Source organism: Lynx canadensis, chromosome D2, assembly GCF_007474595.2.
Source record: "Lynx canadensis isolate LIC74 chromosome D2, mLynCan4.pri.v2, whole genome shotgun sequence".
Taxonomy (NCBI): Eukaryota; Metazoa; Chordata; class Mammalia; order Carnivora; family Felidae; genus Lynx; species Lynx canadensis.
In genome coordinates, this window is record NC_044313.2 from 9,724,289 (window position 1) to 9,741,334 (window position 17,046).

The 17,046-nt window shown below is 50.1% G+C and overlaps 1 protein-coding gene across 6 annotated transcripts in view; it reads right to left on the minus strand.

Annotated features, from left to right (window-relative positions):
- The window catches only part of LOC115527056 (transforming acidic coiled-coil-containing protein 2-like), a 125,002-nt gene that overhangs the window by 78,521 nt on the left and 29,435 nt on the right, over positions 1 to 17,046 (minus strand). For all 6 annotated transcript variants that reach the window (XM_032595137.1, XM_032595136.1, XM_030334440.1 and 3 more), the window contains one exon: positions 9,170 to 9,282. In XM_032595137.1, the coding sequence (XP_032451028.1) occupies positions 9,170 to 9,282 (113 nt within the window). The remainder of the gene's footprint in view (positions 1 to 9,169; positions 9,283 to 17,046) is intronic.

The following is a 17,046-nucleotide window of genomic DNA, read 5'->3' on the forward strand; positions in this document are numbered from 1 at the left end:
CCGCCTGACACACCCAGCCTTGGCAGGAGCTTGGGAGTAGATCTGGGACTTTGCAGAAGTTTGTTTGCAAGGAGGAGATTACTACTGCCTAGGAAACACGGGGCACGGTCATGAAGAGCTGGCCCAGACCCTGCTCATCAAACAGATCTTTTTCATTTTTCTTTTTTCTGGGTCTGCGAATGGACCTTGTTTATAGGGAAATTAAATTGAAGGACAGACCCGGGTTTCCTTCTAATTATGGAGACCACAACACAAATGTTTTCAGACCCCCCCGGGAGAGCTCAGCAATAATGGGTCTGAGCCCCGGCTTCCAGAGGCACCAGACCGAGCTGGACTGTGGTCCCCACCACGCCACATTTTGTCTGTGTGGGGACGAGTTTCTTAACCTCTCTGAGCCTCGATTTCCTCGTGGCCTTCCGGTCATCTGCGTGTGTCCATTCTGAGCGGCGGGTGAGGTGTGTGTTTGGGCCCTGGGTCCCCTGCCCTGCATGCAGGTGACTCAGTGGCAAGGCACAAGGGGACATTCTGGCCTGTCATTTCAAGCCCACCCTTTCATGTTTCTTTCTTTTTTTTTTTTTTTTTAATTTTTTTTAATGTTTGTTTATTTTTGAGACAGAGAGAGACAGAGCATGAATCGGGGAGGGTCAGAGAGAGAGGGAGACACAGAATCTGAAGCAGGCTCCAGGCTTTGAGCTGTCAGCACAGAGCCCGACGCGGGGCTCGAACTCACGGACCATGAGATCATGACCTGAGCCGAAGTCGGGACCCTAACCAACTGAGCCACCCAGGTGCCCCACACCCTTTCATGTTTCAAACCATTTTTCTACCCTTCCCTAAGCTGCTGCTACCCAAACGCCAAGAATTTTTGTTCTAAGTAAGTCTATATTTGAAAAGTCAAGGGGTTGAGCTTAATGAATCTGCCACATATTCTATTTCCCAGACTTAAAGAAGGTCTGGAGTTCTCTATTGAAGAGCCTAGTAAGTCTGGGGGCGTCTGGGTGGCTCAGTCAGTTAAGCATCTGACTTCGGCTCAGGTCACGATCTCACGGTTCTTGAGTTTGAGCCCCGCGTCGGGCTCTGTGCTGACAGCTCAGAGCCTGGATCCTGCTTTGGATTCTGTATCTCCCTGTCTCTCTGCCCCTGTCCAGTTTGCACTCTCTCTCTCTCAAAAATAAACATTAAAAAGGATATTTTTTTTAAAGAGCCCAGTAAGTCCAGTCTTTCCTAAAGTCTGTTTCCTATAGATCCATAATAATTACAGTGTTCCCTCTGCCTGGAACCATCTTCTTTCCCCACAAATCCCTATTTCTATTTGGTTTCAAAGACCCAGCAGCAAGGGTGCTCCCTCTGGAGGACTCTCTCCCTTCCCTCAGCAGAGCCGGGCCCTCTCTCCCACCCCGGTGCTCCCACAGAGCCTGCCTGTAGCATTTAGCTCTTCTAGAACGCTTTGTTTACATGCCTCTCTCTACAACTGGACCAATACGTCCCATTGGTCTCTTCCGCCTCTGGCCTCCAGCTCAGAGCTCGGCCTGTGGTGAGCTGCGGACCCACGTTCGCTAAATGGAATACGGAATCTGCTCCCCATCCCCCCCCCAAAAGGATGAGGTCTGTTCAGGTGTTTAAGGGGCTGGGCGTACAGCAGGAAGTGGGCTATCCCTGAAGTACCAAAGAGAGCCCTGCTTTTCTCCCAAAGATGGAGGTCTATCCTGGGTGGCCCCGTGAGACGGGGACTGTGACAGCTCACTTTTTGGCCAGCTTCACCCAATACTGGACACTGGGTCTGCGACTGGAACTCGGCGAATATACCCGATTGGCCACTTTTTCACTTCTCAGCAAAGGGTGCTCATCGCCCAATTGCTCAAGCCAAAGTTAAAGGAATCTTCCTTGACTGTTCCCTCCCTCCTTCCAAATCCAATCCATCAACAGGTCCTGTCTCTCAGCTCCCGAATACCCAAAATATCAGAGCTGTGTCTGTTTCTCCATTTTCACCATAATCACCTCAGTCCCGTTGTGCTCAGGATCCTCCCCAGAGGGGTGACCATTGGCTCTCGGGAGGGGAAAACATCTTAGATATTACAGTGCAATTACAAGGTCATAGCTGGTCCAATACGGAATCGAAAGACCACAATACATATACAATGTACCTAATGGAGAGTTCTTGGGGAGGAGAAGGCAATTAGGAACAAACTGTCTAGGAAGGTTCCTGTAGCAGGACAGAGGGAGATAATGAAACCATGATTGTGGTCCCTGCCTCCTTCGAGGCACGCTGGATCCTGCCAGGGTCCTGAGTATTTCGGAACTCCCCCGCTCATGCTTCCTTCTCTGACCTCCCGGCCTCCAGTCTGGCCCCCTTGCATTCTCCACACAGCAGTCAGAGAGGGTCTATTAAAACATGAATCAGGGGCGCCTGAGTGGCTCAGTTGGTTAAGCGTCTGAGTCTTGACCTCAGCCCAGGTCATGATCTCACAGTTTGTGGGGTCCAGCCCAGAGTCAGGCTCTGCATTGACAACACAGAGCCTACTTGGGATTCTCTCTCTCTCTCTCTCTCTCTCTCTCTCTCTCTCTCTCTCTCTCTCTTCCCCTTCCCTGCTTCTGCTTTCTCCCTCTAAGTAAATAAATAAATAGATTAAAAAATAAAATTAAAAATAAATAAATAAATAAATAAATAAATAAAATCCATTAAAAAATAAATAAATAAAAATAAATAAATAAATCCGTTCATGTCACCTAAATCTAGATCTCTTACCATGGCCTTCGGGGCCTAGTCTGGCCAATCTGGACCCTGTCCTCCTCCCCACCTCTTCCTACCTCATCAGCCTCCTTCTGTTTCTCTAACAAACCAAATTCATTCGCCCCTTACGTCCTTTCCAATGCCTGTCCCTTGACCTGGATTTTCCTCTGCCTGCCTTTTTTTTTTTTTTAAGTTTATTTATTTTTGAGAGAGAGAGAGAGCGAGAGAGCACGTGCATGTGTGAGTGATTGGGGGAGAGGCAGAGAGAGAGAGGAGAGAGGAAATCCCAAGCAAGTTCTTCACTGTCAGCGCGGAGCCTTACACATCAGGCTCAGTCCTACGAACCGTGAGATCGTGACCTTAGTCAAAATCAAAGAGCCGGACATTCAACTGACTGAGCCCCCCAGGTGCCCCCCATGCCTGGCCTCCTTTTTGCCATTCCAGACTCAGTTCATACATCACCTCCTTCTCTGAGCATCTAATCCAGAGCATCAAACTGTAGGGTTCTCAACGTCAGGTGCATCAAACCTTGGGGTGCATCAGAATCACCTGGAGGCCTTGTTAAACACAGATCTCTGGGGCCCACCTCTAGAGTTGATTCAGAGAGTCTGACCTAAGACTGAATTTCTGTCAGGTTTGCAGGGGATGTTGAGCCTGCCAATCTGGACTTCACTTTGACAACCACGACTGAATCTGAACTAGCCACTCCCTGTCTGTGGCCGTCGACCCCAGCGCCCCATTTGGTGCCTTTTAGAGCCCTGATATTACCTGAAAGTGTCTGTCTTCCTTTTGTTTCCTTGTTTAATGTCCGACTTCCTCACTACAGCCTACTTACCCAGTGGGGCAGAGAGACTCCAGGGCTCTGGCTGACAGCTGTGTCCCCACCACCTAGCACAGAATCGGGCCCAGAACGGTGGCCCAATAGATATTTGTAGGAGGAAAAAAATAGAAGAGGGGAGAGGGCAGAGGCTTAATGTACACGAATTATCCCCAAATTCTGTGCCGTAACTTGAAAGTTTACAGAAGCACAAGCAAGTTGGTACTGTTATTGGCCTGAGGGTAGCACCTTGGGCCGTGTGCTAAGACTTTGTCATAAAGATCACATGGGTGTCTTATTAAAAACAGATTGTTGGGCCTCACCCCAAATCTACTGTATCAGACTCTTCATGGGAGAGGTCAGGAAATGGGGTATTTTTAATACTTATAAGTTGGACCTGGCAATAGATGAGTATTTCAGAAATTCCCCCACTCATGAGAATCACCTGGGATGCTTATTAAACACAGATTCCTGGGGCATGTGGGTGGTTCAGGTGGTTAAGCGTCTGGCTTCAGCTCAGGTCATGATCTCGTGGTTCGTGAGTTTGAGCCCCACATTGGGCTCTGTGCTGACCATGTGGAACCTGCTTAGGATTCTCCCTCTCTCTCTCTCTCTCTGCCCCCCCCCCCCACTGGCACTCCTTCTCTCTCTCTCTCAAAATAAATGAATAAACTTAAAAAAAAAAAACAACAACTAGGGGTGCCTGGGTGGCTCAGTCAGTTAAGTGTCCAACTTTGGCTCAGGTCATGATCTTGTGGTTTGTGAGTTTGAGCCCCGCATTGGGCTCTGTGCTGACTGTGCAGAACCTGCTTGGGATTCTCTCTCTCTCTCTCTCTCTCTCTCTCTCTCTCTCTGCCCCTCCCCTACTTGTGCTCTTATCTCTCTCAAAAGAAATAAATAAGCTTAAACACACACACACACACACACACCCCAAAAAACCCACAGAGTCCTAAGTTCCACATGTAGCGATTTGATTCAGAAGGACTAGGGTGGCTCTAGGAATTTATATATTTTACAAACACCCAGGTAAACCTTATGATCTGGGGAGACTGGGAAATACCACCCCAGATGATTTCATTTACTATCCTTCACCCCCACCCTGACCTTGTCCTATGCTCTTAGGTACAGTTTTAAAGTCATGAAAATAAGAGCAGTGGAATGAACTACCCCACCTGAGACTAACGTGTGAACCACCACGAGGATATTATAGAATTGGGGGCCACAATGCTCCATCAAACTATCACCCCTCCCCACACCAGGGGCCAGCTTAAGTAAAAGCCAGGGTTCCCAGGACACTCCTATGGTCTTTCTTTCAATGTGTCCAGAATTGTTCATAATTTCCCTATAGTAGGTATCCCTTTAGACATCCTTGGCTCTGATGGTGGGTCCTTCTTTTGGGTTCTTATTCCAGAACCTTAGCAGGTTCCAGAAACCTTCTTTGTCTCCACTTCCTCTGCCCACACCCAGGCAGTCACCAGGTTCTGTGGGTTCTGCCTTGGGATGGCTTCCTGGGGACCATTCCGCTGCTACAGGGACCTCCCTTATGTCCTTCCAACCTCCCCCTCCAGAGCACCAGTCCAAGCCCCTAAATTCATCCTCTGAACTCTGTCCTCACATGCATAAATCTTTATTTAAATATAAACAAACAAACCACAAAGCCCTCCTCCAGCTTCCTGTTACTTGCAGGATAAGATCTCAACCCCTCACCTGACCTCCATATTCTCCTCCATCTGACCTCACTCCTTCTGCCTTGTTTTTAGTGAACACTCACCCCCTCCGTCAGGGCTCACGTCCTACTCAGCCACAAAGAGACCCAATTCAGGAATTCTGCCCCACCTGGGATGGCCTCTAGAGCTGTCCCCTTTAGTTCACCCCCCACCCCTACCAGGAGACTCTCCTTGTCCACCCCAGCCCTCAGAGAAGCCTTCTTCTCCTGAACCCCGACAGCACTGAGCCTATGGCATCACACAGCTCCAGGGAATAATGCAGTGGTTCTCAAGTGTGGACCTTGGACCAACCAGCAGCATCAGCATCACTTGGGAACCGGTTAGAAACGCTCATCCTTCGGCCTTGGGCCACACCTACTGAATCAGAATCTCTGGAAAAGAAACCCAGCGATCTATGTTTTAACCAGCCTGGCAGGGTGATCCTGAGGCCTGCTCACGTTTGAGAACCAGTGGATAATGGTCAAGACTCCTGGCTATTGAGGGGCGCCTGGGTGGCTCAGTCAGTTAAGCGTCCAAGTCCAGCTCAGGGCACGATCTCGGGGTCTGTGAGTTCGAGACCCGCGTCGGGCCGTCAGCCTCTGTGCTGACAGCTCAGAGCCTGGAGCCTGCTTGGGATTCTGTGTCTCCCTCTCTCTCTCTGCCCCTCCCCCACTCACACTCTGTCTCTCAAAAATAAATAAACATTAAAAAAAATTTTTTTTTTTAAAGACTCTAGGCTGTTGAGTTTCTAGCCCCTCTTCTTCAGTGACAAAGGTGCCAGAAACTCACTTAGGACTCGCTTAGGGCCTCTGCCTGAGAAACGTCAGTCAGCTCTGAACTTCTGCCTGTGGCCCTCCTTGGAAGTGTGAGCAGGTAGGATGCGAGAGGACAGGAAACGGCTACTACTCAGCAGTTTTTCCTGCAAAACAGTCATTTCCTCTGGTGCAACCTAATAGCTCTACTCTCTGGGGAGAAGTTGTATGGTAAGATTCATTGTGTTTTGAGCGTTTAAAAAGAAAGGGCTGCCGTCCCTGGCTGGTGGTACCCAAGGAGCGAAAGGAAGGCTCGTGAGACGGTGGGCGGTGGACCCCGAACTGGGCGCAGGTACCCAGGGCAGCCATGCTCGAGGGTGGACGTTGCTGAGCAGTAAGAGGGGCACCCCGGCTTTGTCCTAGGAGCGCGGGCTCATCCTCCCTCAGGAGGCAGGGACTTGGGCAGCGATGGGCACAAGGGAGGTGCCTCCCAGCCTCTGCAGGGCTCCGAGCAAAGCGGGGCGAAGTTGCAACAGCGACACCACGTGGCGATGGGAACGCAAGGCGGATGAATTGACGTGACTCTGTCGGATGAAAAACTTTACCCCTTCGGGGATGTAGGAGCCCCATCCTTGTGTCATTCAGAGAGAGGAAAACGCTTAAGGCAGAAACAATGGACTTTCTACTACTAAATCGTAGATGACATAGGGCTCCAAGCCTCAGTTTCCCCATCTGTAGAGTGGAGAGAACGCTGTGTGGAGGGACGTTAGGCAATATTAACATATGCCTTTCCCCCTACATTCTTCCCTTGTCTCCAGGTCCAGTGGGAACCACTGCAAGCCTTTCTGTGTTTTCTCTCTGGAGTTTTTCCAATGAGAAAACACAGTATGAGGCCAATGGTTTCTTCGGTCTTTTGTAAAAACCTATCATCTCGCCTGTGAAGAGAAATTGCCGATTGTCCAATGTGGCAAAGGGAGAGATAAATGCATTGGAGCAAAACAAGAGAGCAGAGGAAAGTCTTAGAAAGTGAGGAATGTCTGAGAGTCCCTCCCTGCTCCCTGACTGTGTCCTCCCGGCCTCACCAAAGACTCCCCAGTGCCAAGAGCATCATGTAAGCAGCGCACTCCTAGGGCCTGAGGGACAGCGTGGCCTGGATCACGGCCACCACGGTGGCGAGGGGGACAGACGACGGCCTCAACAGAGCAGGTGGGGAGGAGGGCCTTGCAAGGACGGCTGACGCGGGCATGCCCACCAGCCTGGCAGAGTAAGGACTCGGAATCGGAAATGAATTGATTTAAAGAAAATTAAAGTTCACTTTGTGCGCACAGAGCGTCTGGCGTGGTGTTGGGTGCCCATCCGCAAAATGAACACGAAACGCGGTTATTAGCATCGTCGTGGATGCCGAGGGCTGTGTGTGCCACCAGACCAGTACCCACGGAGCCAGCTCTTGCCCTCTCTTCCTACAAATGGCCTGACTCCAGGAGCCCGCGCCCCTCTTGATGGTTTGTGGGTTAGTTAGTCCAGAGCCCTGCACCCCAGACATTCACGCGTTTGTGGAGGAGAATCTATGTTTCTAATTGTGAACGGGAAGTGGCTTCTTTGGGCTTGCTCTTAGAAGGCACCTCCTTTATGCTCATGACAATAAGAACAAAGGGAGAAATAATAATGGACTAAAGCTGAGGAACAAGAAACAAAAGCCTTTTGAGCTGCTGTTACTCTTCAGTGTAGCTGAGACCCAGGCCCCAGATATTTCCCAAGCCTCTCGAGAGATCCCGGGACCTCACAAAGAAGGGGAGGGGAGAGCCGCATCTTGGATCTCCGCCTACAGGGATTTCCCCTGCGTAGAAGTCCAGAAAAGATGGGTCTCTCCCATTAGCTTCATGATCACCCAGAGCCAATTTAGACAGGTCATCTGGTCTCATTAGAGTCAAATATTAAAATCTCCGTCCAGTTATCCTGATACAAAGTTCACGAAAACGAAATAGCCATGGGGGTCGAGGAGGCAAAGGAGGCCTCCCTTTTACAGAAAACAGGGGTCAGAGGTGCCGTTCAAGGCATATTCTGTGATTCCCTCAGCAAAAAAGAACACTCTGCGCCACCATTTCCCTAAAGAAATCTAACGTTCAGGCCAAGAAGTTCAAAGTGGTTCGTCTGGAAACCCCATAGCCAGAGCCCTCCCCTCCGAAAGTAATACCAGTCAGGCGTGGAAATTCCTGCCACCAGGGGTCGCTCTTACTCACCCACGACCCTCCGTAGTTTAAGGCTTAAACTCTTTGGTAAAAAGACACCACAAAGCATTCATGACCTCAGATTTCATTGTCTACTGCCTGTGATGGGGAAGAAGGGGTGTCTACCTTTCAATTGTTCATTTTTGTTCCTTGGAGCTCCTGTTGATTTATTTCTTCAAGACCAGTAATTCTAGCCTCCCGGAAGCTGGGCTGCATCGAACCAGATCCCACACTGAACCCACCACAGACGATTAGTAACTGCCTCCAGGGCTCTTGTCCCCAGGTGGTTCTGGGGACTGAATGTTCACATCTGCTGGCTCTCTGCTTGTGAACGCCCCCAAAACGGTGGGTGCCAAAGGCTGCATGGGAAGAGTCCATTGGGTTTCTTCCCATCGGCCGTGGCGGGGAAATCGGGACCCACTCTGGGTCATAATAAGCAACGACTGACCCCGCACTGGCCTTGTTTCCCTACACCAATGTGACCTTCGCGATGCCTGGAATTCATCCACCAGCCTCCCTGGGACCGAGGGTACTGGCCACTTTAGTACTAGGTTGTGAATCCTGTCTCATCGGCCGGTGCCCTCATTGGCTACCATGCTGGAATATAGTCTCCATCTCACCACACATCAGACACCCTTCAGTAGCCTTGATCTTTTTAAGTTCTGATAATGAGGATAAACAGCCCGGAGTCTTGCTGGAAAGGAACTATAACGGCTAGTTTCATTGGGCAGAAAAACATATTGATTCTCTAACCATGCAGGTCAAGGCAATCACAAAGCAGTCTATGAGCCACCGCTCTGACCATCTCACCACTGAGGACCACGTCATGGGTTTTAGGGTAAATGTTCCAAAGCAAATGGAGCAGAGCAAATGCTAGGCAGGCAGTGAGCTGGCCACTCAGGGGGCCGGGTCAGTCCTCTGAACCTGGCTCCTACCTGTGTGAGTCCCCATGGTCACTGCTTCCGGACTTCTCCTCCAGGTTCCTTTTTGTGTTCTGACCGTTCTCGGGTGGTTGCACAGACCCTGGACTCTTAGCCGACGAAGTTCTCTGTGCCAGAAGAAAGAGAAATTGGAGAAGTCAAATAGGAGTCCCTGAAGACACAAGAGCATTTCTCAATTGGCCACTGGCCGCATATTGAAGTGCCAGGTTGGGGGCGCCTCGGTGGCTCAGTCGGTTAAGCATCTGACTTTGGCTCAGGTCATGATCTCACGGCTCGTAGGTTCGAGCCCCGCGTCGGGCTCTGTGCTGACGGCTCAGAGCTGGAGTCTGCTTCGGATTCTGTGTCTCCCTCTCTCTCCGCCCCTGCCCTGCTCACGCTCTCTCGCTGTCTTTCAAACACAAATAAATGTTAAAAAAAATAATTTGAAGTGTCAGATTGTTCACATGCTTTGTCATCGGGCTGAGCAATGCCCGTGTCCTGGCACCGAGTGATACACCGAGATATATGGTGACCCCTGCTCCCATCTGATGGAGGAGAAACAATTACACACAAGATTCCAGCTGAGTAGGACGACTGTTTCATTATTATTTTTTTTTAGTTTATTTATTTTGAGAGAGAGGCAGCACAAGTCGGGGAGGGGCAGAGACAGAGGATGAGAGAGAGAGAATCCCAAGCAGGCTCTGCATTGCCAGCGCAAAGCCTGACGCGGGGCTCCAACTCACGAAGTCGCGAGATCCTGACCTGAGCCGAAATCAAGAGTCAGACGCTTAACCAACTGAACCACCCAGGCGCCCCAGGATGACTGGGGACACGTACCAGACTTTGGGGGTCATCTGCTCCCCTGGAGAAAGCGAGGATATCTGATCTAAAATCTTCAAGTGCCCAACTGGCTTGTGGCAACACCTAGATGGGAGACATTTCCCCACCCCCTCCCCATGACTTTGTGAACCAGAATCCAGCCAGAAACCTGGGGGAAAACACCGAACAGAAAAAATGATGAGCCCATGGAAACCTGGGGCCACCTGTTCAAAGCCCTAACCAGTCTGAGAGGCGGTTGCCTTTTCCTTCACTTCTACAATAAGTTCATCTGCTGGGGAATCAATTTTTAAGACCAAGATGCAAAACATATAAGGGACAGTCCAAATTTCAAATCATGGGATGGAAAGAGATGAGAGGTTTTTAAAAACCCAATGTAGGGGCACCTGGGTGGCTCAGTTAAGCATCTGACTTTGGCTCAGGTCATGATCTCACGGCTCGTGAGTTCGAATCCCACATCGGGCTCAGTGCTGACAGCTCAGAGCCTGGATCCTACTTCGGATTCTGTGTCTCCCTCTCTCTGTCTCTCTCTGCACCTCTCCTACTCTCTCTCTCTCTGTCTTTCAAAAATAAATAAACATTAAAAAAATGTTTTTTAGGGGCACCTGGGTGGCTCAGTCGGTTAAGCGGCCGACTTTGGCTCAGGTCATGATCTCACAGTTTGTGGGTTTGAGCCCCGCATCGGGCTCTGTGCTGACAGCTCAGAGCCCGGAGCCTGTTTCAGATTCTGTGTCTCCCTCTCTCTGACCCTCCCCTGTTCATGGTCTGTCTCTCTCTGTCTCAAAAATAAATAAACGTTAAGAAAAAAAAATTTTTTTTAAATGTTTTTTAGAATTCAATTCAAAGAATGCTCCTTAAAGTATAATATAAATGTCAGAAATGGAAAAAGGGCTTTTTTTTTTTTTTAAACCCCAAGCAGTGTTTCCCAAAGCAGTGGTTGTCTTTGAGTTCATCTTCCCACCAAGGCCCCACAGCCTTGCCCGTTGGGGTGCATGCAAGACTTGGGTCAACCAGGTCCTCAGCAGGACCCCCCGCAGAACCAGAGGGACGGGAACCTGGTGGGGGTTCTGTAGGACATGCGTGCAAGGGTCACCGGCAGCCTGTTTCTAGCCACTGTGGAAGAAGGCGGCCTGCAGCGAGAGACCACTGCCAGCAGGCAGAGAGAGGCCGAGACGAGGGACAGAGGGCAGAGGTCCCAGGGCTGTGGAGGCCTTGGTTCCAGCTGGTCCTGGGGTCCAGCCCATTCTGCCGTCTTCAACCAACGATTGCACAAGATCTTGAGTCCTCATTTGCCTTCACTGGCACAAGTTGCGTTTCTGTCACTTGCCACCAAAGAAGTACATTCCATAAGAGATCAGACCAGCTTTGAAGGAAACAAAGTGTTCTGTGTCAGATAAGTTTAAGAAGGGCTCATTATCTAGCCCTTTTTTGGAAATTCACAGTGCAGGGGCGCCTGGGTGGCTCAGTCAGTTAAGTGTCCGACTTGGGCTCAGGTCACGATCTCGAGGTTCGTGAATTCCAGCCCCATGTAGGGCTCTGTGCTGACAGCTCAGAGCCTGGAGTCTGCTTCAGATTCTGTATCTCCCTCTCTCTCTGCCCCTCCCCTGCTCACGCTCTGCCTCTCTCTCTCTAAAAAATAAACATTAAAAAAATGTTTTTAAAGACATTGACAGTGCAAGGGCGCCTGGGTGGCTCATTGGGTTAAGCGTCTGACTCTTGATCTCAGCTCAAGTCATGATCTCATGGTCATGAGATCCAGCCCCAAGTTGGGCCCCAAGCCTGGCATGGAGCTTGCTTGAGATTCTCTCTCGCCCTCTCTCTCTCTGCCCCCCCCCCCCCACCGTCCCTCACTCACATGCTCACTCTCTCTCTCTCCCTCTCAAAAAAAAAAAAAAAAAAAATAGAGCCTAGGGAAAGGTCTGAGAAGTTCTGTGGTAAAATAACACATTGTACTGTAGCTCAGTTTCCCCAAGTTTCTTGACCACAGCATCCTCTGTTCACGTGCCACCTGTTACCATCTCATAGAGCTAGTGCTCTTAGGTCTTAGCACAAGACCTCACTTCTTTTCACGGTGCCTAAATCCGACACGTGATCCAAGTCCACAGGGCGGGGCAGCCCCTCACCTGGGGGAGGTGGGGGGCGCCTTCGTGAAAACTGGAAGGTGGCGCTGCTCTGGGCAGGTGCGTGGCTGTGAGCAGACAGCGCCTTCATGTGAATTCGAAACAGCTTCCCTTTCCTCCAGCGGTTGCAGCTCAGACCTAGGCATTTGGCTTGTTGGGTGTTTGGGAGAAACCGGGCACGGTGAGCCCCAGGTCCTGTCCCAAGGGAGGCAGTGGAGGTGAGGCACCAGGAGATAGGCAAGAAGGGCTTCTCCGGACTTGCCGGGGCTCCCTGTGGCTGCCTGCTCCTTGTTGCTACGAATCTTCTCTCACCCCTCACAGGTGAGACCCAGAGAGAGACCCAGCCCAGCCCTGCTCAACAAAGAGAGCAACTGGAAAGACAAAAGTCCTCTCCTAAGCCCACCAATTCACCAACTGTGACCACAGGCACTGATGCGGCCACATCATTTGTTAAATTTCTCCTTTCACCCAGACCTTCCAGAAAGTATTGACCGATTTGTTGATTCATTCAATTATCTAAGATACATTCATCAAAACCCTAGCACGCGCCAGAACCAGTGCTAGAAGTGGGGGCTACAAAAATCACTGAGATGCGGCCCCTGCCCTGGAGTTGTTCACAGACTAGGGAGACAGACCCCTGTGCTGTGACCACAGAGGTATGAACACAGGGCCACCCAAAGGGGAGACCCAGTCCTTCCAGGAAAGGAGGATCCCCGCCCCCGCCCCCCCCCCCAACAACCTCTATCAACCTCCAGGCCAGGATTGTTATGAATCAATTTTTGGAGCTTCTGTTGGACATCTGGGTGCAAATCATCTGTGCAGTCTGAACCTGGGATTTTCTTGAGACCTTGAATCTTGTGTTGGATGGGTGGTGTCTCTGACCTTCATACACAGCCTGAGGAACAAGTTGACTTTGGCTCTGTTTCCCCCAGCTAAGGCATGTGTCTTAGGTGTTGGCTGCTGTGTTCACGCAATTGGGTCCAAAGGTAAAATATAAAAGATGCCTCAACTCTCAGGGGCCGCACATTCTAGTGCTCACACGATACTACAATTAGAAACTCTCCATTCAATTTTGCTGAGACCGAATGTGGGGGGAAATAGCAATAACTCCTGTTTATTGAGCACTTACTAAGTACCAGGCACCGGGCCAGTAGTCTCTATGAACCGTGTCATTGAATCTTGACAACAACCTTAAGAGCCAAGTACTATTCGTGTCCTTGTTTTAGAGCTGAGGTTTGCAGAGGGCAAGTGTTTGGCCATGATCTCACAACAGTGGAGTCTAAGTGGACCCATTTCTCTCTGACCCCAGCGCCAGGAAAAAGGCATTTTTGTTCTATCCCTTTAGTGGGGATGTGTTGAAGGAGGTAGAGAGAGCTGGGGCTGATCCCTTGACTAAAAAAGGGCTGCTGACCCCCCCTGCTGGCTTGACATACGTGATGGCTGAACCATTTCCTGAAGTGAGAGCTCCTTCCTGTCCTACAGGCCTCAGTCTCCTGATCTGTGAACCAAGATGACCATCGTCCCTATTGGACAGTATCAAGACAGTGCAAACTTTACATTGCTGTAAATTCAGACTCCAAAGTATTTCTGACCCTTCTAGAATGTTCTTTATCTATATAAGGCTACTACCTTTGGGTGCATGAGTTAAAAATGTTTACTATGATAACTCAAGAATGCCAATACAGAGGGAGTGACATTTTCATCTTAGTCCTGAAGTTTTAAGGTCGTAACCCAATTCCTGCATGTCGGACTACGACATGGGCCTCGGCTCCAAACACCTTCTACGGCCAGGCTTCCCCTTCAATCACCACATTATCTGCAGTGACTTATTCTGCAAATAATTTGACAGACAAATCTCCAGCCCTTTATCCCATGATCAAGGTTACTTTAAAGCAATTCTGGAAAGACGCTGACATGTCTAACGGCCCAGACAGATGCAAACAACAGATGGTGTAAGGGGACAGATCTCTGCTCTAACGAAGGGGGATAAGGGACCACGTGTTAACTTTCCTCGGGCAAAGGTAATATAACGAGGGCTCAGGTTCGTCTTTTAGGGCCGAGAAAGACGCTCTGCCTCTCTGCCTCTTCAGCCCCATCCCTCCTCCCAACAGAGAACTAATCTGTGAGAAGAATACCATCTCCCTCCAAACAAAACATATCTGGAGGGACTCGAAACAAAAGTGCCAGTGCTGTTGATGGGAATGTCACATTGCACTTTCCAAAGTGCGTCGACATCCATCAGATTCTTACAGAATCCCTGCGAGCTAACCAGGAAGGGAAACCGTTTCCCATTTCTCAGACGGCAAACAGATTGTTCAATGGCTTGGCCAGGTCTTCTTCCTTGAAGTCCGATGCCCTTTCCACAATAGCAGTAACGCCCAACGCCAGCGCAGCCCTTTTTTTCTGCTGTAACAGTAACAGCAAGCTTATTACTACAAACACTTTCCGTGTGCCAAGTTCCGCTCTTCTACGTGCTACCTGTTCCAACTCATTCAATCCTCACAACCCTATTTTCCAGATAAGAACACCTAGCACAGAGAGGTTCAGCCACTTGCACCGGGTCACACAGCTTGAAAGCGATGGAGCCAGGACTCAGCCGCAGCCTCTGCTCTCGAACCCTACCTTATGTTGCCTCACCAGACACGGAAGCAGTGGCCTCTGATCCCTGCCAACTTCCTGCCACGCGCCAAGTAACTAAAACAACCAGACACTTATGAATAAGGTGGTCTGTACCAGCCTCGATTCATTGCCCAGAATAGCACCCGGCCCAGAGAGGCACCTCATAAATATTTGTTGAGTGTACGAAAAATAGACGATTCCCGTCTCGTCTGGCAGGCCCTTCTGCAAGACCGGGAGAGGCACACTCGGCCCTTGGAGCTCACTCGTCCGCCACATTTCCTTCAGCGTCTTTGAGCCCCGCTTCCAGTGCCCCCCACCCCCACCCGCCCCCCACGCCAAGTCCTGCTGCTTACGGGACTACACGGGCTGTGCGGGGTCAACGGGCGTCACTGCAGAACGGCACGCATGTCTAAAGTTTCCCTCCCACTTCCAAACGGCAGGCTGGACGGAAAAACTGGCGGTCCTCCGCATGACAAACTGCCTTGTCAAGCTGCGTCTTCAAATCTCTCCTTTGCTGCCACCGCTCGAGTAAACAAACAGCCTTTCTTTGGCCCCAGAATGCTCCAGAGCCCCGGGTCTATTTTAAAGCAATCTCCAAGCGGGCACAGCAACTTTCCAGTTCTAAAAACGACGCTTTATCGAGAGCTCAAGTGTCTTATGATTAAAAAAAAAAAAAAAAAAAAATCCCCTGACCTTACCTCTTAAATGTTCTCCCTTCTGGCTTTACTGGTCATGCCAACAAGGAGGCTTCATTAAGCCAGTTAGATCATGACCAGAGAGTCTTGCCAACTCGCCCCCTCTTTGAGCAAGCCTCTTGGGAGCAGCGTGACTGCAGGTGAATGCTGGGAAGTAGACCAAAGGTCATCCCCATGGCACTAGGAGTCGGATTTCAGAAACAATGGCCAGGCTGCCAAATATGAAGGAACGTGGTCCTGTGCGGGCCCGGCCACCGCCCATCTGCCCCGTCGAGGGAAGGCGGATGCTCAGGCCACTTCTGCTGGGTCACCCCAAACGTTTTCTTCACCTCAGGGCAAAAACACAAGATAGAAGTGGCTCCCCCACCCTGGCAGCCGAGGTCGCCCGGGGCCTCCGGCCTCGCCTGGCAGGCACTTGGTGTCAGGCCGAGAGCGGGGAGGCCCCCCCTTTAGGCCTCCCCAGGTGGAATGTCTTCCAACATGAGAGGGCAGCAAACACGAACAAGCTTGGGGGTCTGAGAGGGCTGGCTCTGAAGCCCCACTCTTCCCTCAAAAGACGGGGAAACGAGGGTCGCGTTTGCATTTTGACGCTTCTCCTTTGTGTCTGGAAGGGTCGAATCTAGGTTCTAGGTGGACACGAAGATCAAAAACCATGATATGGTGCGAGATGTTAATTTTAGCGGAAGCTGGGGGAGGAGTCGGTGGGAATTCTGTGCTATCTTTGCAACTTTTCTGCAGACCTGAAAATTTCCCACATAAAAGGTTTAATCAGGAACAAACAAACAAACAAAAAACGACGCGGTCCCTATCCTCACAGCGAATGAATGGGAGATGCACACTCCGTGAACAATGTTTGTCTTCCTTTCCCCAAAAGCAACTGGGTCAAAATGCTAAGAGTCACCAACGAAACAAAACAAAAACAAACCAAACAAAAACACAAAAAGAACCTAGGAGCCTCCAAGATGCCCGAGTTGACGTGTTACGGGACATCTTTAGTCTGTAGAGAAAGAAAACCTTTGAGATGTCAAAAACATTGCCCAATATTGATGTCTTGTGTGGGTTTAATACTTCATGAGCGATGTAATTTAAAGAAGCCTAGACCGGTTTAGAAAACCCAAATCGTTGCACTTCTTGGAGGCTGTTGCTCTATCTATAAAATGGGGGCCACGAACCCGGGCTGCCTGCCCCAGTGGTTGATGGGAGAACCTTGTGGATACGACAGAGGGCTGCACAAATGGAGGGGAGGCTCTGCATTCAAAGAGTGGGGTATGTCAGAACAGCCTATCGAGTCCTGTAACATTTACTCAACTGAACTTCAAATGTAGGCAGAAACCCTGTCTTGGCTTTCTGGGATTCCTCCATTTGCTCATTTTCGAGGGAAAGCAGCATGAAGCCGGGCTCCAGAGTAAGGTGGTTACCGGTGGTTAAAAGCCAAGCTTTACCGTTTATTTGGCTGTAAGCCTTTGGGCTCTATGCCTCTGGGACCATATCTAGAAAATGGGGGTCATAATTACAGGGTTTTCAAGGTTAAATAGCATAATACATGAGAAGCACTTAACATAAGGCTAGACCATGGAAGATACTCCTATATGCTAGTTATTACCATTACAAAGAAGAAACT